The following is a 25,000-nucleotide window of genomic DNA, read 5'->3' as shown; positions in this document are numbered from 1 at the left end:
ATATATTATTTCTAGTATTCCTATTGTCAGCTATTTATGAAAGAAACCTGGGATATCCTAAGACAACACTACTCTCCTCTCTTTATTATCCCCTGCAAAGGTCCGCCACTTTAGCAACAATAGACACGGAGGAGCATTGCAAAATCACTTGACACTTCTAGCCCGCCATACCAAGGACCCCGCGACCCATCAGAAATGTCCTTCTGCTGCGGGGAAGGTAAAAGTAAGGGAGGTGAGGGGTGGGTGAGAAGGGAGGGGGGAGGGAGGTAGAGGAATCATGATAAGGACGGTGTAGTCAAAGTGGTGAGGATACGATGAGGAGGGAGAGGGAGTAGAAGAGGAAAGGAAACATGAAAAAGAAGCGGGGATGATAAAACCCTCTCCCTCTCCCTCTCCTACCCCTTCTACTAGTCTCTCTCCCCTTCTTCTCCCTCCTGCCCTTTCATCCTCTAGCTCTCTCCCCACATTCAATCCCTCTCTCTCCCACTTCCTCACCCTCTCCCTCTCCCACCCCCTTTCCTACTCCCTCTCCTCTTCTTCTCCCTCCCCCCTTTCATCCTCTCTCCCTCTCCCTCATTCTTTCTCCCTCTCACTGTATTCCCATCTCCCCTTCGAAGAAAAACAGCTCCTCAACCGTCGCCCATTATCACAGATGTCCGACTTCACACCGCCGCCCACCACGCCCACCGCGCCCACCCCGCCCACCCTCCCGACACCAACGAGAGTACAGCAAAGGGGGCAGGAGTAGGTAGCTCGCCGGCCGCCGTATGAATGGCCGAGTCACGCGTTGCAAGGGGCCGACCGGACGGAGTGAGGTTCCCTTTCACTGACCTTTTTTTAGGGGGGAGGGGGCGGTGGGGGATTTTTGGAGGTCAGGTCGCTGGGGGTGGGGGTGGGGGGAGGAAGGAGGAAGAGGCGGGAAAGGAGGAGAATATTAGTGGGGGAGAGTTAAGAGGATGGGAGAAGAATAAAGGGGAGAGCAAAGGAGAAGAGAAGATAAAAGGAAAGAGGAAATAAGCGAAATGAAGAGCGGGAGAGGAGGAGAGAAAAATGGAAGGATAGGAGAGGAGATGAGATGGGATAAGTAAAGATGAGATGAATAAAGGGAAATGAACGGGAGAGAAAATGAGAGAAGAGGGAAGAAGGGGATGGGAGACGAGGGGGGGGGAAGCAAAAGGAAGAGGATGACAAGATAAGAAAAAAGAAGGAAAGAAGAGAAATGAAAAGGCGGACGAGAGGATGGAAAGTGGAGATCGGGGGAGAGGAGATCGGGAGAGGGGATAAAGGGGAGAAGGTATGTGGAGGAGAGAAGAGGAGAGGAGGAGGAGAGGAGGAGGAGAGGAGAGGAGAGGAGAAGGAGAGGGAAAGAGGAGGAGATCGGGGAGATGGGGTGAGGAGGAGAGGAGAGGAGAGGGACGGGAAGGATGAGGGTGAGGGGGAGGGGAGGGGGAAGAGGAAGGGGTTGGGGATGCTTAGGGCCGAGGGTGACGCAACGCTGCAAGCCCCTGGTCCTGCCGGGCGAGTCCGCGAGACCCGCGCCGTTGCTTCAGCCGGAGAGGGAGGACGGTGACGTCATGGGTGCAGGAAAGTGATGAGGGCTGGATCCAATGTCAGCTGGGACGTTGCAGTTTTGTCTTTATCGTGGCTTTTATTTTTGCTTCGTTATTTTTTCCCCTTTTTCTTATTCTTATTCATTTGTTTCTATCCCGTCGCGGGTAGCGGGCGTAAGCAGAAGTGCCCGGCGAACGCTCATAGGTCGGCGAGCGGCTCGTGTGACCCCCAACTGGAATACGAACGGCGGCTCCTCTACACTTTTCCTTTTCGCCACGGCCGGCTGACTCCTGCGGCCCGAGGAGGAAATGCTCGCGCGCCGTATTGGGAGACAGGTGCGGAGGGTGGCGCCTTTGGCTTATCTCGGCCGCGGTGGTTCAGGCTCAGGTGTGGACGAAGGGAGCTTGGGGAGGGGGAGGGCACAGGGTGTTGCAGGGGGGGGAAGGGGGAAAGGGAGAGGAGGAAGGGGTTGGTGCAGGGGGGAGAAGGGGGAAGGGGGAAAGGAAGAGAAGGAAGGGGTTGTTTCGAGGGGGAGGGGTTGTTGCAAGAAGGGAGAAGGAGGAAGGGGGAAGGGGGAAGACGGTTGTTGCGAAGGTGAAAGAAACGGCGAGGAGTTGTTGCGAGTGGGAGAAAGGAGGGGTCGCTGTGAAGGGGAGGGTTGGTTGTATCATGGGAGAGGGGGGTAGCGGAGGATTTTTTATCGAGGGGGAGAAAGGGGCAAGGGTCGTTTTGAGAGAGAGAGAGAGAGAGAGAGAGAGAGAGAGAGAGAGAGAGAGAGAGAGAGAGAGAGAGAGAGAGAGAGAGAGAGAGAGAGAGAGAGAGAGAGAGAGAAAGAGGGAGGGAGGGAGGGAGGGGGGCAGGCTGGGAGGGGGAACTATCTTTTTTTTTTATACAAGAGGGGAGGGTAAGGGAGAGGGGTTACTGCGGAGTGCATCGAGTGTAGGGGGTTACTGTAAAGGGGGGGGGGGGGAGAGAGGCACGAGATTCTTGCAAGGGAAAAGAGAATGGAGGGTTGTGGTCTCGGATTCTGCCCGTGAAGAATGTGTTGTGGTTGGGATACGCGCTCTGAGATAACGAACACGGGTTGTAGATTAAGGATCTTATTCACCTCCCCCCCCTCTTTATTTTCTCTTTTTGTCATTTGATCCCTAAAGTCTGTTGACAGTGGCAGCTATATTCATTTTTTTTATTAATATATTTTTTTGAGTTGTGGATGATTTTTTAAAATCTTTTATTTACTGTTTTTAATCGAATCCTGTTTTAGGTTAATCCGAAAGGTCCGACACGCTATGATAAGGAGGGGACAGGGAGAGACAGGGAAGGGCGGAGATAACGAACGTAATAGAGAAGAGTGGTGAGGGCGTGGACGAAGAAGGGAAAGGGAAGGACGGAAATAGCTAACGAAGGGGAGAGAGGGAGGAAAGGATCAGGAGAAGGAGGGGGAGTGGGAGAGTTGAAATACCGAAAGATAAAAACACGAGAGGACAGAGATACGGAGAGAAAAAGAGAACGCACAAACGAAGGAGAGAAAAAGAGAACGCACAAACGAAGGAGAGAAAAAGAGAACGCACAAACGAAGGAGAGAAAAAGAGAACGCACAAACGAAGGAGAGAAAAAGAGAACAGCCAAACGGAGAGAAAGAGAACAGACAAACGAAGGAAAGAAAAAGAACTGACAAACGAAGGAAAGAAAGAGAACAGACAAACGAAGGAGAGAAAGAGAACGCACAAACGAAGGAGAGAAAAAGAGAACGGACAAACGAAGGAGAGAAAAAGAGAACGCACAAACGAAGGGGAGAGGCAACGAAGGAGGTAGAGGGAGGGACAGCGGGTCGTGTGTAACTCCATCCTTTTTACCTGGGAGTTTTAACACGCTGCCCTCGCTCCAAGAGGCGGGGAGGCTCGCCGCAATCAGGCTCGTGTTAGGAAGAGGGAAGAGGGAAAGAATGAATGAAGAGGACATAATGGAAGAAAGGAAGAAAAGGGGGATGATAATGAGGACAATATTAATGATGATGATAATAGTAATAATAATGATGGTAACGAAAATATGATGATGATGATGATAATGATAATGATGATCATAACAATAATAATGAGGGGATTTATAGTAAGTGAAATGGAATAAACAGAAAAAGAACAGGCAGTGGAAGCAGCAGCAAAAGAGGAAGAAGAAGAAGAAGAAAATGAGGATAAGGATAAGGAGAAGAAAAGGAGAAGAAGGAGAAGAAGAATAATTCAGGAAATCCACACATTCGAGGGAGAACGAAGCGACAAGAGGGACAGAGGAGCGAGGCGAGCAGGGAGGCAGGCAGGCGAGGGGCGTCTCTCTCTCTCCGGGATAGGCGACCAAGCAGCGAGAAGGCCGCCGCCATTCATCTCTCGCGGTGGTGGTGGAATTCAGCGGGAAAGTTCTCTCGGATGGTGGTGACGATTAGGATGAGGATGATGATTAGGATGATGATGATGATGATTAGGATGATGATGATTGATGATGATGAGGCTAATATTTATATTTTATTTGTATTGAAAAGTTGGGGCGCGCGGGTTGCTCCCTTGGCCGGAGACGGATCGCGATGCTCGTGGTTGTTCTGTTGAAGGCATGGTTGACTGGTAAGACGCTGGTGGTGGTGTGAGTCACCCCAGGGAATGGTTCCGTGTGGATTTGTGTGTTCGTTGCCGTCGTCGTCGTCGTAGAGTGGAGTGGTAATGAATTTTTTGAAAAGGTCCAAGTACACAGTTTTTGTTCTTTATGGTGGCAACAATCCTTTTTTTCTTTATGGGAGGAACAGTTTTGTTTGCTTTTATCTTTTTTTATTACTCGGCACAGAATGAAACAGGCGTTGGGATGGTCTCTATATCCCTAGAGCTGTTCCTTGATAGACGCCGTATCTCCCGAAGATCACCAGCAAGTTTCGTATTAGCGTATCTAAATGGCAGTTACCACGCCTGGTGCCCACGCTGCAGGGCCCTGTATGGCCATGCGATACCATCTGCTTGCACAAGCAAGGAGGCTGTGCGGACGAATGCCCAGCCTCCTTGGCCACCTGACTGTTTTCCTCAGGTCCACAAACAAGAAAGCAACAGAACTAAGAAAAATGGCAAAGAGAGGCTGTTCGGGTCTACGCTTAGTATGGCCGTCGGGTCGTTCGTTGGGTTGTGCGTCGGGTCGTTCGTCGGGCAACAGCCGCCGTTACGTTTAATGTGCGGGGGACATGTTCCGGCCGGCGCGAGTGGAGACGCATCCTCGCGACGCCATGTAAGGGATCGGGACGCCGCGTACAGTGCATGCTGGTGACGAGTAGGAGGCGGGATGGGGGTGGGGTGGAGGTGGGGGCAGCGGCGGTGTGAAGATCGAAGCGGGGGGGTCACCTCTCTCTTTCTCTTCTCTCTCCTCTTTCTCTTCTCTCTCCTCTCTCTCTCTCTCTCCTCTCCTCTCTCTCTCTCTCTCTCTCTCTCTCTCTCTCTCTCTCTCTCTCTCTCTCTCTCTCTCTCTCTCTCTCTCTCTCTCTCTCTCTTCTCTCTCTCTCTCTCTCTCTCTCTCCCTCTCTCTCTCTCTCTCTCTCTCCTTTTTCTCTCTCTCTCTCTCTCTCTCTCTCTCTCTCTCTCTCTCTCTCTCTCTCTTCCTCCTCTCTCTCTCTTCTCCCTCTCTCTCTCTCTCTCTTCTCTCCTCTCTCTCTCTCTCTCTCTCTCTCTCTCTCTCTCTCTCTCTCTCTCTCTCTCTCTCTCTCTCTCTCTCTCTCTCTCTCTCTCTCTCTCTCTCTCTCTCTCTCTCTCTCTCTCTCTCTCTCTCTCTCTCTCTCTCTCTCTCTCTCTCTCTCTCTCTCTCTCTCTCTCCCTCCTCCTCTCCTCTCCTCTCTCTCTCCTCCTCTCTCTCTCTCTCTCTCTCTCTCTCTCTCTCTCTCTCTCTCTCTCTCTCTCTCTCTCTCTCTCTCTCTCTCTCTCTCTCTCTCTCTCTCTCTCTATTCCCTCTCCTCCGTTTCCTTCTCCCTCTCTCTCACCGTCAACCTCTCCTTCGCCCTTTCCGTCTCTTCCTGCTTTACCCTTTCCTTCTCTCTTTCCCTCATCCTCTCCCTTTCCTCATCTCCCTTCTCCCTCTCCTCATTTTCCTTTTCCTTTTCCTCTCCCTGACTCTCCCTTTCCCTCTCACTCTCCCTCTCTTCCTCCTCCTCCCTTTCCTTCACTCTTTTCCTTTTTTCCGCCCTCTCCCTTTCCCTCTCTCCTCCCCCTCCCCCTCCGTCTGCCTTCATGCACTCGAGGTAATAGCAAGTGGACGGAGACGCGACCGGGAGACTGTGCAATAAGGGGTCACTCCAACTTCTTTATCGGACGTGATCATTGTTTACTGCCTTGTTTGCTGGCGTATATACAAGCGTCGGGAAGTGCAGTGCATGTCCTCATATCCAGCAACTATTTTTTTCTCTCTGTAAGCATACACTCGTGCTTAAACCCTCGCCCTCCGTCTCCGTGTGCCGGCGAGGGATTTCAACGCTGGTCAAAGTAGTTATCTGTGTTGTTTTCTTTTTGGTCGCCGGAGTTGTGCCTCGGCGCCGTCAGGCTATGTTGGCGGAGATGGGTATTTTTGAGTATTTAAGATTTGTGGAAATTTTGGGGTTTATGTTTTACAGAATGGTTGTTACCGTAACGTTCACCTGAGCCGCGATATCGTTTCAAGTGACGAGGATACACGGACGTTCAACTGACAGGTTGTCGTAGCTGTCTCGCTAACGGTGACTGGCTTTTGCCGCTGCGGCATCTGCTTCAACGCGAAGGGGCGAAGGGACGGCAGCGCATGACGGCAGCATGATGACCCATTATGCTGCCGTATTTGTGTCCGGGTCCGGCAGCCGGCAAGCTTATATCTCTCCTGATAACACTATGTCGACCTGGCTGCCCGCCCCGCCCAGCTGATTGATGTCAGCCCGCGAGCCTAGATTACTACTCTACCTGCCGCCGCCCGTTGCTTGAGTTGGACGTGTGCCAGCCAACCCGCCCGGCAGTCAGCCAGCTAGCCAGCCCGCCAGCCACCGAACAACCAACCGTTTAGCCAACCAGCAAATGGGCAGCCAGTCTCCGGCCCGATCGAGCAGCAAACGGCGGACTCGGAAAGTGACCCGTGACTTGCTGTCTTGCCGTCCCTTCGGCCAGCGCACACATCCCGTGCCCGCCGCCCTGCACGTCATGTTTGCCCTGTCGGTGTCTTTATCGAAGGAGCTGTACGTGCTGGCGGTCACGGCCTCCGCTGTCTTCTGACCAAAGAGAAGAAAAACAGACGAGGTAGATAAAAGAAATTGTCGGATGACATAACGGCGAATTGTTCCGAGTAAGATTACGTCGTTAGTAAATAGCAGACGCACATGTTGACTAACAAACCAACGATTTATGTCCACCCTCCCGTCCTTTCACCCTCCACCCTTTTCTCGCAGGTAAAAAAAAAGGAGGTGCAGGCGCTGAGTCAGGGAGGAAGACGTCCCCGCCGTTGTTGCCATCCCACCCATAGTGTCCAAGGGGCGGTTCGTTCGCTCCTTCGCCGTTTGTGTTGCGTCATCGGTCGAACAGGGGGGGGGAGCTGATGGTTTTGGGAGTTGCTATGGAGTGACTTTTAAGAGAGTATGGGAGGAGTCCGTACGATTGCGGGAGCCAACGGGAGAAGAGAGTCATAGGCGGTGGTCACTGTCAGATAGTGATCGCTGGAGTAAGGTACGGGCAAGTCCAGTGGCGGTGGTCAGTCCGAGCCGGCGAGGAAGGAGGAGGACGGTTTACGCGGGAATAACCGAGGCCGAAAAGGGCGGGGAAGCGCAAGCAGGTTAGGAAGAGGTAGAGAAGGTAGTAGGAAAGAGGCCTAGCCGGGAGAATAGATCGATGGAAAAAGATAGAAATATATAAAAAAAGGTATAGATAACCGGTAGATAAGTCCGGGTATATCAGTAGACAGACAGGGCCGCGAGTAGATAGTCTAGAGTGCGCCTGAGTCCGGAGTGTGGGAGATGAGCCCCAGATGAGAGCGATGATGTACGGTGGCCGAGCTGGACCGGTCCTGCTGGCGGCCCACACAGTCTCTACAGCACGCTACAACGCACTACAGGATACTCCATTGCCAGAGCACACCTCGGATTCCTAATGGGTTTCCCGTCTTTTTTTTCCTTCGCGCCACCGGGGATTCTCGTCTGTGAGATGTCCTCTCTTTGCCTTGGCTTTTCTTGTCACATGCAGTCATTGCAGTCCTTTCGGCCTGTCTGTTTTCTTAGCTTCTTTCTTCGTTGCTGAGGGGGACAGGGTCGGGCGGACTCTGGGCAGGACGATGGTCTTTTCCCTCAGCCTCCCTTGCATCCACCGGTCTCCCTGTTCCTCCTCCCACCTCTCCTTGCTCCTCCACCCTTCTCCTCTGGCTCCTCCACCCACCTCTCCTTGCTTCTCCACCCTTCTCTTGCTCCCCCGTCCTTCTGTTGCTCCTCCACCCATCTCTCCTTGCTCCACCGTCCTTCTGCTCTCTCCTCCCCCATCCTTCTCTCCCCCCTTTTCCGCGTTTCTCTCCTTCCACTACGCTTCTCTCTTTTCCTCCTCCTCCACTCTCCCTCTCTGTTCCTCCCTCTCCCTCTCCCCTCTCTCTCTCTCTCCTCTTCTTTTTCTTCTTCTTCTTCTTCTTCTTCTTCTTCTTCTTCTTCTTCTTCTTCTTCTTCTTTTCTTTTCTTCTTTTTCTTTTTCTTTTCTTCTTCTTCTTCTTCTTTTATTCTCTTCTCCTTCTTCTTCTTCTTCTTCTTCTTCTTTTTCTTCTTCTTCTTCTTCTTCTTCTCCTCCTCTTCCTTCTTCTTCTTCTTCTTCTTCTTCTTCTTCTTCCTCTTCTTCTTCTTCTTCTTCTTCTTCTTCTTCTTCTTCTTTCTTCTTCTTCTTCTTCTTTTTCTTCTTCCCTTCCTCCTCTTTCATCCTCCTCCTCATCCTCCTCCTCCTCCCCCTTCTCCATCCTTCTTCCTTCCTCCTCCTTCGTCTCCTTCTTCCTCCTCCTCCTTCCCCTTCTTCCTCCTTCCCCCTCCACCTTCTCCTACTTCCTCCTCCTCCTCCTCCTTCTCCTCCTCCTCCTCCCCTTCCTCCTCCTCCTCCTCCCCTTCCTCCCCCTTCTCCTCCTCCTCCTCTTCCTCCTCCTCCTTCTCCTCCTCCTCCTCCTCCAGCCATATCCCCCCTCCTCCCTGCTCCCCTTTTCCCCCTCTGAAAAGGGAGACGATCAAGTTACCCGTTTATTGGCCGTTCGCTGCGGTGGCGTGTGGGTGCGATGCCGTATAGCGGTGGCGTGCTGCTACGTTCGAGGGGCAAGGGGGAGAGGGAGGGGGGAGGGGGGATCGTAGGTGAAGAAAATCGTAGTTATTTACACCTTTGCTCAGCCGTAAGGGGACGTGATTCGAAAGATGGTGGATGATGAGGATGATGATGGATGATGGATGATCATATTGATGATGATGGTTATGACGATAATGAGGAGGATTAGGAGGAGGGAAAGGAGGAGTGGAGGAATAATTAGGGAGAGATTGCAAGGCAGCAAAATGATGCAGCGGGAAAGTAGAGTAGTGCTCTACTCACGAGGTCATTACGAATGAAACGTTATAGAAATTCAGACTAGAATGATTGCCTTGAAACAGCTTCGTTAAGTAATGGATGCCAGGGGAGGAACGAGGAACAGTCGAATAGTAGAAAAAATAGACGAAGATAAAGGGAGATAAGATAAGTGATGGGGGAAATGGAATGGGAAGAAGTGAATGATTAAAAAAAAAAGCTGAGAAGGGAACAAGATGGGAGTATGAGCATTTCGTGTTTGCGTTGAATAGAGGAGCGGCGGGCGCGAGGGAGCGCAGAGAGGGAGCGGGCAGGGGTGGTGTGCAGTCATGAGCCAGGACAAGTGTATGGCGTGCGGCGGGAGGGAATGGTGGGCGGGAAGGTGTAGGGTTGGATCGGGGGGCGTGGGGGAAGGGGGAGGCAGGAGGTCCACCAGCGGGCAGGTCAGCAGAGGACACCCACCCCGGGCCACTCCCTTCCTCGCCCTGCTGCCCCTCGCGTCAGGCTCCTCCTCCTCCTCCTGTGCAGGATAGCAGTAAGAGCATGTGCCTGCCGGCGGCTATGCAGAGCCCACGCCAAAGGATCCAGGCCTATGGGCGTCCCTTTATCTCCCATGGCGCGAGAATCCCCCAGGCGCTCCCATTAACCCTGAGGCTCGGCATGTCCTGCGAAGGATGCATTGGACACACAGTCACCAGCGAGAAAGTGTGCATAATCGAGGACTGATCATGAAGGATTCCCGAGGGAGGTGCCGTTGCCATCCTCTTGCCCTTGTCAGCCTTAAGATTCGGGGAAAGAATTACTCGTTTCCATATAGTATCCTTTTGCACACTCACGGTCTCTGCACCATTTCTCCGGAAAAAGGTTTAGTTCTTAAGATGAACGTCACACGCGCGCTCCAGAAGCAAAGAACCCGCGACTGTGCAGACGGGATCCCTATGCAAAACAGCGCGGCGGTAGTCGTTCCCCTTTTGGCACATTTCACGGTAGAGGTGAGCGATGGCGTGGGGGTGCCGCGGGCCAGACGACCTGTTACATTCTGCGGCGTCCGTTGCACCTCGGTAACCATACGCTCCTTGCCCTGAACGTGTACTTACCGGACCCCTCTCCCCCCTTTCTCCGGATCCCTCAACTCCCCTGCCTCCCCCTGCCCCTGGTTACTCGAGAGGTCCTCTAGAGTCCATTACTTCTGTTGATTTATTCTAACATGTAGTGCCTCGCTCTTTCTGCGCGCTGCGGGGGACTCCCTAGCCATGACTGCGTGGCCGCGCTCCGCGGGAGTGCGTGCCTGCGCGGGGAAACTTGCTCTCCCGTTTTCTGGGATTATCCACCAGGGATCCGATGGGCATGTGTGTACACAGCTGTTGGCATTTCTGTATTTAAGCTGATGTGGTTTGTCTTCACTTCTTACGTTGCTGTTTTTGTTCTTGTCATCATTTCTGTTGATGTTGGTATTTTTCGTACTCTTCTTTTTGTTATTATTGCTATACTATTGATGTTATTTTGTTATTATTACTATACTATAGATGTTATTTTGTTATTATTACTATACTATTGATATTATTTGGTTATGTTGTTATCATTGTGTTTAATGTTTTTTTGTTATTATTATTATTACTATTATTACAATTGTTATTACTATTACTCTTATTACAATTGTTATTACTATTACTATTACTACAATTGTTATTACTGTTACTATTATTGCAAATGTTATTACTATTAGTATATTAGTATAATTACCGTTATTGTTAAGATATTCTTTAATTCTAAAAGTTGCTATTATTTCTTTACAAAAATATAGTTTTTTTATTGTAAGCTGTAGTATATATTACCAATCGTTCCTCATTTACAGTACAAGCGCAATAGGATCAGGCCAATTTATATTCAAGACTTTAAAGGCGCTGGGAACGATATAGACAAATGAAAGTATTTAAGGGTTTATCGACTCTGAACGTTACTTTTTGTTGCATATTGATATAGGTTGTTTATATGAATTCCTTGTCGGAGGTAGAATTTATTTTTATGCTTCGCTGAGCTTAGAGAGAGAAAAAAGTCCCTCAGTATAAATTTCAAACTCAATCGTTCCTTGAGAAGAGCGAGAGATAAAAATTCCACAATAAGTCAGAGGCAAAGAGTTCGTGGTCAGGAATTGCAAATGCCTGCAATTGCGATAAAGACCGGCCTGCACGACGCCGCCCTCTGCGAATGCCACGATGAATAACCACGACCGCTGTTCCTGTTGCAGGTGTCCAACTTGAGGAAGGTGCTGCAGGGCATCGTGGATTACTTCCAGGAGCAGCTCAACCAGAACATCAAGCACTTCCCGCTCCCGGACCTCAACAAAATAGGTACGTCAGTTCTCCGTCGGCCGCAGCACGCCTCCCCTCGGGGGCGGCCCGCCAGCGCCCGCCAGCGCCGCACGCCCCGGCCTGGCACGGTGCGGCACTGCACGCACGCTTCTGGCTTAGCAGCATCATTGGTGGTGTTATGATCATCATCATTATTATTATTATTATAGTAGTAGTAGTAGTAGTAGTAGTAGTAGTAGTAGTAGTAGTAGTAGTAGTAGTAGTAGTAGTAGTAGTAGTAGTAGTAGTAGTAGTAGTAATAGTAGTAGTGTTAGTAGTAGTAGTGTTAGTAGTAGTATAGGTGTGGTTGTAGTTACAGTAATCATCATCATAGCATCAATGGTCATCGACATCATCAATAATCACCATCAATCCACATGATCATTTTGACTTTACACAAGAATATAACCCCTGTTAAGGATTCATAAAAGGGCGTTTTGAATCGCTCCCAATGCATTTATTCGTCAGCTGTTCAGATGGTGGACCCGTAGGGCAGAGATAAGGTCTGACCTCATGCAGCAGGGTACGACGGTGGACTGAGGAAAGTTAAACAGATGGAATTTATTTTATTTTCATCCGCTTGGGCGCCAGCTAAAGGAAATGCTGATAACAGGAAATGCAAAAGGCGAAGAAAGCCGATTGTGATGAAAACGGATTCATGTTGTTCAAAAGAAAACGGAAGAAGTAGTCGGAGGCAGCGGTAGAGCGGCTGGGCGAACAGCGTGCAAAATTACATCTTTCGACACACGAAATGCCACTTGCAAGGTTGCCGCCGCGGTGCCCAGTCCCGAGGGGGGGGGGAGCAGGGGAGGGGGGAGAGGTGGTGGCGTTGGGAGGTGGAGGAGACTGAATGGAGGAGGGGGCGTATGGGATAGGGGAGGGGTTGGGGGAGGGACGGAGGGAGGGGGATGGGCTGACTGAATGGAGGAGGGGGGCATATAGAGGATTGGAGGGAGGTGGGAGGGGTTTAGGGATGGAGGAGGGATTGGATGGTGGGAGGTGGTGGGTGAGGGGGAGCTTCCTGGAGGGGGGGAAGACTTTTTTCTACAAAGGCGCGAGTGACTCATGCTAGGAAGGACGGCCTGCTTGAGGTCGGGGAAGAGGAAGGGGAAGAAGTAGAGGAAGAAAGGTGGAGAGAGAAAAGACGAGGGAGAAGAGGGAGATTTGGTGGGGAAAATGTAGAGGAGAAGGAGAGGAGGGGCGTCGGGAAAGGGCAGGAAGGGCAAATGAAGGAGAAAAGGGGACAAATGACGACGCAGAGAAAGGGAAAGAAGGGGATGAGGCTAGAGGAGAGAGAAAGATAAAACACGCTAAGGAGGAAACGAAAGAGAAAGTGGAAGTGAAGAAAGAAGGGATAAGGGGAAGGTGGTATATGCATAGAAAGAGGAAGAGGAAGAACTTGAGGAAAAGAGGGTAGAAGCATAGGGAAAATAACTTTTTGGTTCTTGATATCCACTGAGAAAAGGAAGTGGAAGCGCATGGGGATAAAATACGTGGATGGCGTAGGAGAACGGAGGAAAAGCCACGCGAATTGGCCGAGGTGGAAACGAATGGATGTAATAAATGGACGACGTAGTACAGAGAGTGAGAGTCGAGTGGAATGGAGAGGTGGAGACGGCCGTGGACGGAATACGTGGATGACGCAGAAGAGAGAAAATGAGACAGCGCGGTGGGGAGAAGTGGAGGCAGCCGTGGATGGAATAAGTAGATGACGCAGAAGAGAGAATGAGAGCCGAGCGGAGTGGAGAGGTGGAGGCGGCCGCGGATGAAGTATGTGGATGACGTAGGGGGTGATGATGATGGCGGCGAAGTGGAAGGCAGGGAGTATCGCAGATTACACAGGCCGGTGATTTATGCGTCATTAACGGGTAATTGGACGGGCGGCGTCTCAGCAGGTGTGTGACCGAGTGGGGGCGAATGGGGGGTGGGTGGGTGGAGGGGGAGGGGAAAAGAGAGGATATCATGGAGAAATGGAAGGTTGAGAGTTTGATCTTGTTATTTGATATCTCTTTCTCCTCGTTTTTTGGGTTCTGCTTCATCGTTTTTCAATTTTTTTCCTCGTTTCTTTCCTTTTTCCCTCCTCAGTTCTTTCTGATCTATTCCTTCTCTCTTCTTGCTTTCTTTCGTCTTTTCTTTTGTCTCCATTCCTCTTACCTTATTTCTTTTATTTTCTTCTCTCCTTCATTTTCCGTCCTCTCTCTTCCCTTTCTTCCCGCCTTCCTTCTCTCTCTTCCCTCCTCTCCTCTCCGTCCTCGCTTCTCTCTTCTCCTTCCATAATCGTCACTCCTAACACCTCACTCCTTTCCTCTACCCTCTTTCCTCTTCAATCTTCCCTTCTCCTTCCCACAGAAGCCACCCAGAAGTCAAGTGAGTTACATCCTTTTTCGTCGCATTCTTAGTCTTATTACCGCCTTCCCCCCTTTAATTCGCCCATCCCCCCCCCCCTCTGCCTCATGCTGTTTGCCCTTCGATACTCCCTCCTGGTCCCACACTCCTTTGCCCTCGCTCCCGAACCGCCCCATAATTCTGCTTAACCCTTTGACTTCTGGGTGACCTCGTGTGCCCCCTCGCTGCTGCTGTTTATTTGTGTGTGGCATGTATACAGGCCCAGGTACACACGCGTACCTCTATCTTCCGTGAACGCGAACATGCAGACGCACACGCACGCACGCACACGCGTGCACGCACAAATGCATGCACAAACATAGACGCACACAAACAAATACGCACACAAACAAACACGCACAAAATAAACGCGCACACAGACAAACATGCACACAAACAAACATGCACACAGACAAACACGCTCACAGACAAACACGCACATAGACAAACACGCACACAGACAAACACGCACACAGAGAAACACACATACAAACAAACACGCACTCAGACAAACGCGCACACAAATACTCACACACTCACTCACTCACTCACTCTCTCACTCGCACGGCCGCATATATATTTATGCATGACGTACACATTTGCAAATATCTTTACGGCAAACTGTTAAGAATTCTTTGTTTATACAGAGATAGAAGGTTAGATGACCAATCATAAAATCCGACCATCGTTTTAGCAAACATGAGGCGATGTTGTAGAATTTGAAGAGGCAGGAGTATATGCATTAAGGAAAGGGAAAGTGAATGGGGAATGGAAGGGAAGCGAACGCGTTTATATGGAAAGGCAAAGGGAAATGGATAAGGAACGAGAAGAGAGGAGGGGGTGCGAGCATATTCGCAGGTAGGGCACGTTTTGGCAAGGCCCTTTCTTTGCCAGAATTTCTCATTGCCATGTACGGAGTTGTAGGAAGGTCTAAGTAAGGGCATGCACACTTAGATATAATGGGGGGGTAGGGGAGGGGGGGTTGGTAGGGAGGATTGGGGAGGGGAGGGGAGGGGTGGGGTGGGGGTGGTGAGGGGAGGGGAGGGAAGAGGAGGGGAGGGGAGGGTGCAGGTGCTCGGGGTCAGAGTTAATCACTGGACTAGACACTAGACAGTACGCCTGACCCCGGCCTCGTACCCCTCCACCCCTCTCCTTCTTGCTTGTCTGTCTTCCCCTTCATCCCTCCCCCCACCTGTACCTTCACCTTGTCCCCCTTCCCGTTCATCCTGTTCCTTGCCCCTTTGCCTTGTCCCTTCTGTGTCGCCCCCCTCCATCTTGCCTCTCCCCCCTCTTTCCCTTCCCCTATCTGCCTCTGACTCCTCCCCTTCCCTATCTCCCTCTTCCCCCATCTCCTTCTCCCTCCCTCCCTCCCCGCAATTCGCAGTCTTCCCTGTCCCTATTTCCCCCTACACTCTGAACTACCCTCCTACTTATCCCCTCCCTCAAAGCTCCTTCCATCTTATCCCCCTTCCTCTCTCCCTTTCCCTCTTCTTCCTTATCCCCCTCTCCCCCTTATCCCCCTATCCCTCTGTCCCTCTATCCCTCCTCCCCTTATCTCCCTATCCCTCTATCCCTCTATCCCTCCTCCCGTAGAGCCTACCCGACCATTGACTAGCCCAAGGTGAACCGCCACTCATCCGAGCCGAATCGGCCGCCGTCCGCCGCGAGAGGGAAGGCCGGAGAAAATCGCCAAAACAAGAACATCTGAATGCGCAAGCCGAGACCAGGCGTTCGTTGTGTGGGTTTCATTGTAGTATCGAGTCGATCGTCTGGGGGTAATGATGAGTTGGTTTTTGTTTGTGTTTGTTTTCTTTTTCTTTTCTTATTTTCTTTTTTTTTCTTATTTTTTCTCTCTCATTCTTCCGTTTTTTAGGGTTGAGGGATACGTTATCTGTCTCGGTAGGGCCGAGTATGAATTACCAATAAAAACCAAAGAGGGGCTGGAGGAGGCTGTCTGGTAGGCTTAAAACCAAGGGGCGCGCGGAGGGAAGGCAGAGTGGGCCAAGATAAGGCGGCGTAGCCACTAAGACGTTTTGGCCGGCGGGAAATCTGGAGGAGGGGGAGGGGGAGGCGGAGGAGGAAGTGGAGGAGGAGGAGGAGCTCCGTCCAGACTGAAGATCGAGATTAGGGCGAGTTTGCAGATTAGCGGATCTTTGATGCGCCGTGGAAGCTGGGCCAGGCTTGTTATAATGGCCACAAGCGGGCTTTACAGGGGCTTTGTTTCGAAACTTCTCTGCTGTAATGACCGCAATTTATGCAAAGCTTAAAATTCCCACATTTTTACAGCGGTGCATCCTTTAGTGTCCGAAAAATTCCCACTACTTAACATGCCATTAGCATCAGCCTTTTACTGTTACTCGAACAAGATACCATCAACAAAAAGAAAAAAAAATAGTATGATGAATTATTCAACTTCTTTATGCTATGATCATCTGGATTAATAGCTTCCTGCCAAATATGGGACATTAGTTATGAGAAACAAACAAACAAAAAACGTCAACCACCGGCCTTGACTGTATCACTTCTATTGTTATTGTTAGCAGACGTGATCGCAAGGGTTAGGGAAACTCCTTTGTTTAGCAGTAGTTTAACAATACTCCCATTTGGTATTAATTGGGAGTAATGCAACTCGTGTAATTGTATATCAATTTTTCCAAGAGCGTGAGATAGTTGCCTGGGACTGAATTTTGTCTGTCAGTCACGTCTAGTCTTTTTTCCGGTCACCATGAGTATCTCAAGACACAAGGCCAGTGGGATTATTATTATTACTCACGGTATAATAACGATTATTATTATGTTAATGACGATGGGAAACAGTCACCCCCTATGAAGTAAGCGTGGACTGTCCTGTAATTAATCCCATAATTAAAAAGAATAAAAACGTGACCGCAGTCGCTTCAGCTGAGGACGAAGGGTGAAGGGGGGGGAGGGAAGGGAAGAGGGAATCCTCACTCCTAATTTCTCCCCAAGGTAACGCGTAGCATTGTGTGTGACCATCCCCTTTCCCCACTTACCCCCTCCTTATCTTCCCCTCACCCCCCTCATCCCCCTACCTCTCATTCCAGTGGGAATCCTCACCCCTAATTTCTCCCCAAGGTAACACTTTATTTCGGTAACGTGGTGGTGTCGTGAGTGCGGAAGTTTTTTTTCTTTTTGATTTTAGGAGGGCCGTTGTGATTCTCCGAAAATTGTGGGAAATTGTAAATGCGGACGTGCGAGATGGTGTTTGTGCGTTTCTTCTGTCTCTGCGCGCGTTCTTGTGTGTGTGCATGTGCGAATGTGCGTTGTGGGTTGTGTGTTTGAGTTTGCGTATGTATATATGAGTGTTTTTGTTTGTTTGTGTTCGTTTATGAGTGGGATTGTGTTTGTGATTGTTTGGGGTATTTTTACTTTATTTTTTGTAATGCTGATGGAAGGGATAATGGGGGGTGGCGGTCCACAATTCTACGATGCCGTATTGGCCTCAGAAGGAATTTAGTGCCGTACGGGGCGGGCAGAGGAAGGGGCGTGTGCGTGTGACCGCCACTTGTCCCCAGCGCTGGAGTCGAGCCACAACAATACTGCGCCTGACCGAGTCCTTCGGCAACATCCTCAGGGATCATGAGAGAGACAGGGAGACTGTTGGGCCATTGTGGGGATGGGTGGGTGGTTGGGGATTATGTGGGATAACTTAGGATGGCGAGGGAGGAGGAGAAGGAAAAGGAGGAGGAGGAGGAGGAAGAGGAGGGACCATATAGGGAAGTGGTTGACCTTTGTGGTCATCTCTTTTTCCTCAGACTCATTCACTCACACTCTTCCTCTTCTTCTCCCTGTATCTCACCCTCTCTCTCTCTTTCTCTTTCTCCTTGTTCCTCAATCTCTCTCTCCCTACCCTTCTTTTCCTGTACTTTCTCGATTTCCCTCTCGTCTCCTTCTCCCTCTACCTCTGATCCTCTCCATCTGCTCCACTTCCTTTCCTACTATCCTTCTCCCCCTCCCCACTACCCCTATCTCCCTCCCTCCCTCCCCAACCTCTTCCTCATACCCTCCACCCCTCCCCGTCCCCTCCCCCTGCCCCTGTCCCTCCCTCTCCCCCCGCCCCTTTTTATGCCACCCAGCATTATGAAGGTGACGAGGAGTCGACGCAAGGATATGGGAAAATATCACAGCGAGGGCGCGGGTCAGCCTCATTATGTAGCAGTTGTTGTTGTGCAATTATTGTTCTTGCGGGGGCGGGCGGTAAGTGTGCGGCGCGACCCTGGCCTCACCTGCCGCGGCTCCGCTGTCCTGGCTCCCGCGGCCCTCCTTGGTGGATGCGGCTGCTCTTCCTTGCTCGCTTTTCTCGCGTTTTTTTATGTGTTGTCTCTTCGTCTCATTCTTTTCGATGTCCTTCGCCTTTCTTGTCCTCGTCCTCGTACTCCTTCTCTTCCTTCTGCTGTATCTCCGTCTATCCCTTCTTTTCCTTTTCCTTCTCCTTTTCATTTTCCTTCTCCTTCTCCTTCTCCTTCTTCTCCTCCTCCTCCTCCTTCGTCTTCTTCTCCCTCTTCTTCTTCTTCTTCTTCTTCTTCTTCTTCTTCTTCTTTTTTTTCTTCTTTTTCTTCTTCTTCTTCTTCTTCTTCTTCTTCTTCCTTCTCCTTCTCCTTCTTCTTCTTCTTCTCCTTCTCCTTCTCCTTCTCCTTCTCCTTCTCTTTCTCCTTCTTCTTCTTCTCCTCCTCCTTCTCTTTCTCCTTCTCCTTCTTCTCCTTCTCCTTCTTCTTATTCTTATTCTTATTATCATTCTTCATCTTCTCCTTCTCCTTCTCTTTCTCCTTCTTCTTCTTCTTCTTCTTCTCCTTCTCTTTCTCCTTCTCCTTCTCCTTCTCCTTCTCCTTCTCCTTCTCCTTCTCCTTCTCCTCCTCCTCCTCCTCCTCCTCCTCCTCCTCCTCCTCCTCCTCCACCTTGTTGTTGGTGTTGTTGATGTTCTTGTTCTTGTTCTTCTTCTCCTCCTTCTCCTCTTCCCCCTCCTCCTCCTCCTCCTCTTCCTCTTCCTCCCCCTCCTCTTCCTCCTCCTCCTCCTCCTGCTCCTCCTCCATGTCGAGATCTGTCCCATGAGTGCCTGCCACCATTTCCACCACCGCGACCGCTTCCACCAGCCCTGCCACCGGGACTTCGATACTCGGGACATCCGGGATCGACCGCGTGATGTCACAGCCCCGCCACGTCGCTCGACCTCGCCCTGACGTAGCGTCGTCCTGCATGACAAAGACGACTTACGCCGGCGGAAGAAGAGGTGGAGGTGGAGCAGGTGGAGGATGAGGAAGAAGAGGAGGTGGACGAGAAAGAGGAGGAGGCGGAGGTGGAGGAGAAGGAGGAAAAGGGACAGGCTTTTTTCGTCTCTTGGGGAAAAAAACGGCAAATTATGTGCGAAACGACCGGATTAGAATGATATGTTGGCGTGCGTAGCTAAGAAATTTGGCGTTATTATTATTTTTTTCTTGGGGGAGGGGGGGAGCTCCCCTCCGGGTGGGGAATGTGAGCGTCCTTGTTGTCCTGAAAAGGGTCGTTCGTCTTTTTTTACTTGGATAATGTACTGATTGTTTGGTTTTGCGACTGTTGGGAACACACGACGGGGACGCGCACACAAAACGCGCGCTCACACACCAAAAAATGTCGGTATCAGGGACGGCTGTAGGAGCATGGCGCCAGGAGGGTGTTGGTATGAGTCTGGGATGCTGGGAGTCTGGGGGATCATTTTTGCTCCGTTAGCGCCGCCCCGCCACCCGTTCGGCGCGTCGGAACTTCACCTCTCGTTCCCTGGGAGATGTGCGTTAGACGTCGCTTCTATCATTTCCTGGTAGAATTACGTTAGATTTCATTTTTTTTATGCCCTTGGAGGTGTGCGGTAGACTTCACTCCTTCCATTGCCTCTCCCTTTCCCTCGTCTCCTCACCCTTTCCTCTTCTTCCCCCTTCTCCCCGGTCTAACTCCCCCTCCCTCTTCTTCCCATCCTCTTCCTCCCTCTTTCTCTAGTCCTCCCCCTTCCCCTGCACCATGTGTATTTACGATATACTTCACTCCTTTCATCCCCCCCTCCCTCCCTTCCTCTCTCTCTCTCTCTCTCTCTCTCTCTCTCTCTCTCTCTCTCTCTCTCTCTCTCTCTCTCTCTCTCTCTCTCTCTCTCTCTCTCTCTCTCTCTCTCTCTCTCTTTCTTTCTCTCTCTCTTTCTCTCTCTTTCTTTCTCTTTCTTTCTTTCTTTCTCTCTCTTTTTCTCTCTTTCTTTCTCTCTCTTACTCTTACTCTCTCTCTCTCTCTCTCTCTCTCTCTCTCTCTCTCTCTCTCTCTCTCTCCTCTCTCTCTCTCTCATGCATTTCGCCTTAGATGTCTCGAAGATGTCAGTTCAAATGAAGGGAATATTTGACGTGCCCTTGCGGTTGTTTCTCCTTCGTCGATGGTCAAGAAATGTTTAATTTTCTTGAGTCTTGCTTTGCGTTGCATTTCGTTCGGGTTGGTCGTGTCGTGAGGAGGATGCGAGAGAGGAGGTGGGTGGGGAGTGGCTGAGGAAGGAAGGAGGAAAGATTGGAGGAAGGAGGATAAGGAGGGGAGGGAAGAAAGGTGGGTTGGAAGGGAGATAGGGATGAAGGAAGGAAGGTGAAAATGAAAAAAGGATAAGGAAGAAAGAATATAGAGAAAAGGGGATAAAAGGAGAGAGAGGAAAGAAATGGAATAATGACATATAACAAAGATACGCAGCCTACTCTATTTAAAAAAAAAGTCCTAGCTAATGACATCCTGTGGTGCTTTTGATCATATCTTCCTCTCCCTCTCTTGATGAACCAGCATACTACGGAAAACTCTCAACGTCAAAATCTCAAGTCCGGTAAAATATCCATTGCTCTGATCTTCACTTCGCCGCCCCCAACACAAGGCCGTGGCAGCAAAGTTTCCACCGGGACTTTACTTAAGCCTCCTGTATGACCTTACTAAAGCTTCCCCTAAGAGTAGGACTGCAGGATTGTACTTGAGCTTTTCCCGGGACTTCACTTTAGCTTTTCTTGGGAATTCACGGAAGTCTCTCATAGGACTCTAGTTAAGCTTTCCCCTGGACTCTACTTAGGCTTTCCCCGGAACTCTACGAAAGCCGTCTTCAGGACTTCCAAAGCCTCCTTCCCCTTAAGCTTCCCTCAGGACTCCATTTAAGGACTCGACTTAAACTTTCCCCAAGACTCTCCTCCTCGACCCTTTGCGTAATGCTGTGGAAAGATGCCTTGTATTGATGGCGCCGCATATAAGGGCAGGGGGCAGCGGCGGGCAAGCTGGAGGGGTCAGGGCAATAAGGGCACGACGTGGCACCCCCCCGCTGAGGAGGTCGCGATGACGTGTAATAGGCCTAGGACCATAGGCTTCGTTCGGGGAGGTCCATGACCTGATGCTCTGAGATCCGTTGTGTCATTCCTTTTTTCTCTCTCTCGCTCTTTGTCTGTTTGCCGTGTGTGTGTCAGTCAGTTCTGTTATCTTTCGCTTTTTTTTTAGTTCTTGATTTCTCTTTGTCCTCTCTCCCTCCGTTTCTCCCATCATCCCTCCTCTCTAATAGTCAATTTCCCCTATCGCCTGTCAATCTGCCATCACTTTTCTTTTGTGCATTTTCACCCTTCTTTCCTTCCCGCCTTCCCTTCTTGTCCCTCTCTCTCTTCATCTCCCTCTCTCCCCATCTCTCCCTCTCCCTTTCTCTCTTCCTCCCTCCCTCTCCTCTCTTCCTCCTCTCTCCTTCTACTCTCTCTCTTCTCTCCTCCCTCTCCCTCTCTCTTCCTCCCTCTCCTCTCCTCTCTCTTCCTCTCTTCCTCTCTCTCTCTCTCTCTCTCTCTCTCTCTCCCTTCTCTCTCTCTCTCTCTCTCTCTCTCTTCCTTCCTCTCCCTCTCCATTCCTCTCAGCTTCGCACTCTCTCTTCCTTCTGCTGCATCTCCGTCTTACCCTTCCTTTCTCTCTCTTTTCTCTCTCTCTCTCTCTCTCTCTCCCTCTCTCTCTCTCTCTCTCCCTCTCTCTCTCTCTCTCTTTCCCTCTCTCTCTCTCTCTCTCTTCCGCCCTCTCTCTCTCTCTCTCTTCTCTCTCTCTCTCTCACTCTCTCACTCTCTCTTTCTCTCACTCTCTCACTCTCTCACTCTCTCTCTCTCTCACTCTCTCACTCTCTCACTCACTCACTCACTCACTCACTCACTCACTCACTCACTCACTCACTCACTCACTCACTCTCTCTCTCTCTCTCTCTCTCTCTCTCTCTCTCTCTCTCTCTCTCTCTCTCTCTCTCTCTCTCTCTCTCTCTCTCTCTTTCTCTCTCTCTCTCTCTCCCTCTCCCTCTCCCTCTCCCTCTCCCTCTCTCTCTCCCTCTCTCCTTCTCTCTCTCCCTCTCCCTCTCTCTCTCTCTCTCTCTCTCTCTCTCTCCCTCCCTCCCTCCCTCCCTCCCTCCCTCCCTCCCTCCCTCCCTCTCCTCCCTCCTCTCTCCCTCCCTCCCTCCCTCCCTCCTCTCCTCCCTCCCTCCTCTCTCCACTTAGCCGTCATTACTGGCCAGGACCCCCTTTTCGAGGTCTCGGGACTGGCTAGTGTCCAGGCAGTCATTACGACAGGAGGCACCCCGGGCGAGGTCTCGGGACTGGCTAGTGTCCAGGCAGTTACGACAGGAGGAGGGGGTTGAGGTTGGTAGGGGTTGTGGGGAGGTGGAGGGGTGGTAGTGGAGGGGTAGGGGGCGGGCGAAGATCTTGAGGGAATCGAGGTAATTGTAAATAGATTGGTATTTAACAGATCTGAAGAAGGGAGGTGGATGAGAGAATTGGCGAGTTGAGTAGATGAGGTGGTAGTAGGAATGGTTCACAAAGACAGATGAACAAGGAAGAATGGGGAGCTAAAGCATTAAAAGGAAGATCAAAGAGATAAGTCATGGGAAGAAGGGAAGAAGGGGATAAGGAGGAGGCCGAGTGCGAACGTAAGGAATGAGGGAGGAGACCAGACGAGAGATTCAAGGAGAGAGAGAGAGAGACGAACGGAAACGAGAAGAGGGAATCGAAAAGAGACAAGGAGAGGGAAACGAACAGAGACAATTAGGAAAAAAGAGAATAGAAGGAAGAAGAGAAAAGGAAGAGGGAAGAAGAGAAGGAAGAGACAGGCGAAGAGGAGAAAGTGGAGAAAGGGAAGAGGAGAAGGATGTGAGGAAAGCAGAAAAAGAAGAGAAGGAAGAGAAGCCCAAGTAAACAAAAGGAGGATCGCCAGGTGAGCATGCGAAGGCCGCGGCGCCACAGGACCTGGTTCTTGCAAGGGAAGGGGGGGGGGAGATAGAGAGGGAGGGGGCTATTTTGGGGAGGCTACGTGGGTGAGGGAGTGGGCTGGAGGGGAGCGGGAAGGAGGGAAGGAGGGAGGGAGGAGGGGAGACGGTGGGCGGGAGGCGAGAGTGGAGGGAGGGTCAGATTGGTGGAGGGAGGCAAGACGGGAAGAAGGGAAGAAGGGAAGAAGGAAGGAAAGAGAAGGTCTGGTGGGTGAGAAGGGGTGAGGGGGGGAGGGTCAGGAGGAGCTGCAGGGACGGGGCGTGAAGTAACATCACGACAAATATGTAGTATCATGTTTTTTGTTCTCCCTGAGTGTTGGTGATGTTTATTGTTCTTTATTGGTGGATTTTTTTTCTTTTGCCGATGCGGTGTTGCTTTTTATCTTATTATTTTTTCTGTTTTTCATCATTATCCCTTTTCGATGTTATCCCCTGTACGTCGTCATCCTGATTGTCTGAATTACCTTTGTTCATTTTATCGCTATTGTTTTATGAATCATAATGGCGCTGTTGTTATTGTTGACAAGAATTTTGTATGGTTAGAGATTTTTCTTTCTGCTTTTATTTGTTCGGATTTGACTGTTCTTTAGATTGTCGAGTGGCCACGCACATGCACAAATATGCATTTACATTTACATATACATGTGCATGTACAGATACATCTTTCGCCGAGAAATAGATAGATAAACCGACAAAGGCAGATGGATAGATAGATAGATAGATAGATAGATAGATAGATAGATAGATAGATAGATAGATAGATAGATAGATAGATAGATAGATAGATAGATAGATAGATAGATAGATAGATAGGTAGATAGATAGATAGATAGATAGATAGATAGATAGATAGATAGATAGATAGATAGATAGATAGATAGATAGATAGATAGATAGATAGATATCTCCCCTCCCCACCCCTCATTCTCCTCTTTTCCTTCCTCCCCTCCGTCTCCCGCTCCCCTCCCCTTTTCCCCCTCGCGCCCAACTCTTTCTCTCGCCCCGCGCCCTCCCCCGCCCTCCGCCGCCCTCCGCCGCCCTCCCCCGCCCTCCGCCGCCCTCCCCCGCCCTCCCCCGCCCTCCGCCGCTCTCCGCCGCCCTCCGCCGCCCGTGATCGCCGCGTTGCCTTGGACCGGACAGTAAGTAATGGTCCTCGCCTTCTTTTGCAGCGCCCTCTAAGTAGCGGCGCGGCAGGCCAGCCATGTGCCCGCTCGCTGTGTGGCCTCTCGACGTCTCCTCTTCTCCCGTTTCTCGTTCCTTTCCTTTCGGTCGTCCTTTCTTTTCTCTTCATCATCATGGTCATCAGTATACTCATCATCGTCGTCGTCGTCTTCGTCATCCACATCATCATCATAGTCATCATCACCATCATTGTCATCATCACCATTATTATCATCATCATCATCATCATCATCATCAATATCGTCATCATCATCATCATCATCATCATCATCATCATCATCATCATCGTCATCATCGTCATCATCGTCATCATCATCGTCATTATCATCGTCATTATCATCGTCATTATCATCGTCATCATCAACGGCATCACCCCGATACTTTTTCGGGTGATGTTTATTTTTTTTCTTTTCATTCACAGTGAGATTTGCATGTTGCTGTTTGTAATGGCTCGTCCCTTACGTTATTGTCATAATTAATTTTTATTATTATTATTAGTAGTAGTTGCAGTTGTAGTAGTTAGTAGTAGTAGTAGTAGTAGTAGTAGTAGTAGTAGTAATAGTAAAAGTTATGTGTTGTTTTAGATGTAGTAATGTTCGTATCTCCTAACTGATTCTTTTGAAATTATTTATACTTTAGTGTTTTAGTGTCACTACTACTAGCATTACTTAATAATAATGTTTTTATCCAACTTTTACTTACTTTATCTAAACTCCTCT

General features: G+C 50.2%; 1 protein-coding gene across 2 annotated transcripts in view; it reads left to right on the top strand.

Moving 5' to 3' along the window:
- The window catches only part of LOC113830518 (hook microtubule tethering protein), a 159,927-nt gene that overhangs the window by 55,657 nt on the left and 79,270 nt on the right, over positions 1 to 25,000 (top strand). For both annotated transcript variants that reach the window (XM_070126397.1, XM_070126396.1), the window contains exon 4: positions 11,344 to 11,446. In XM_070126397.1, the coding sequence (XP_069982498.1) occupies positions 11,344 to 11,446 (103 nt within the window). The remainder of the gene's footprint in view (positions 1 to 11,343; positions 11,447 to 25,000) is intronic.

This window comes from Penaeus vannamei, chromosome 10 (genome assembly GCF_042767895.1).
Source record: "Penaeus vannamei isolate JL-2024 chromosome 10, ASM4276789v1, whole genome shotgun sequence".
Classification (NCBI taxonomy): domain Eukaryota; kingdom Metazoa; phylum Arthropoda; class Malacostraca; order Decapoda; family Penaeidae; genus Penaeus; species Penaeus vannamei.
The sequence above is the reverse complement of the archived record's forward strand: the minus strand, read 5'-3'. Positions and strand labels throughout refer to the sequence as shown.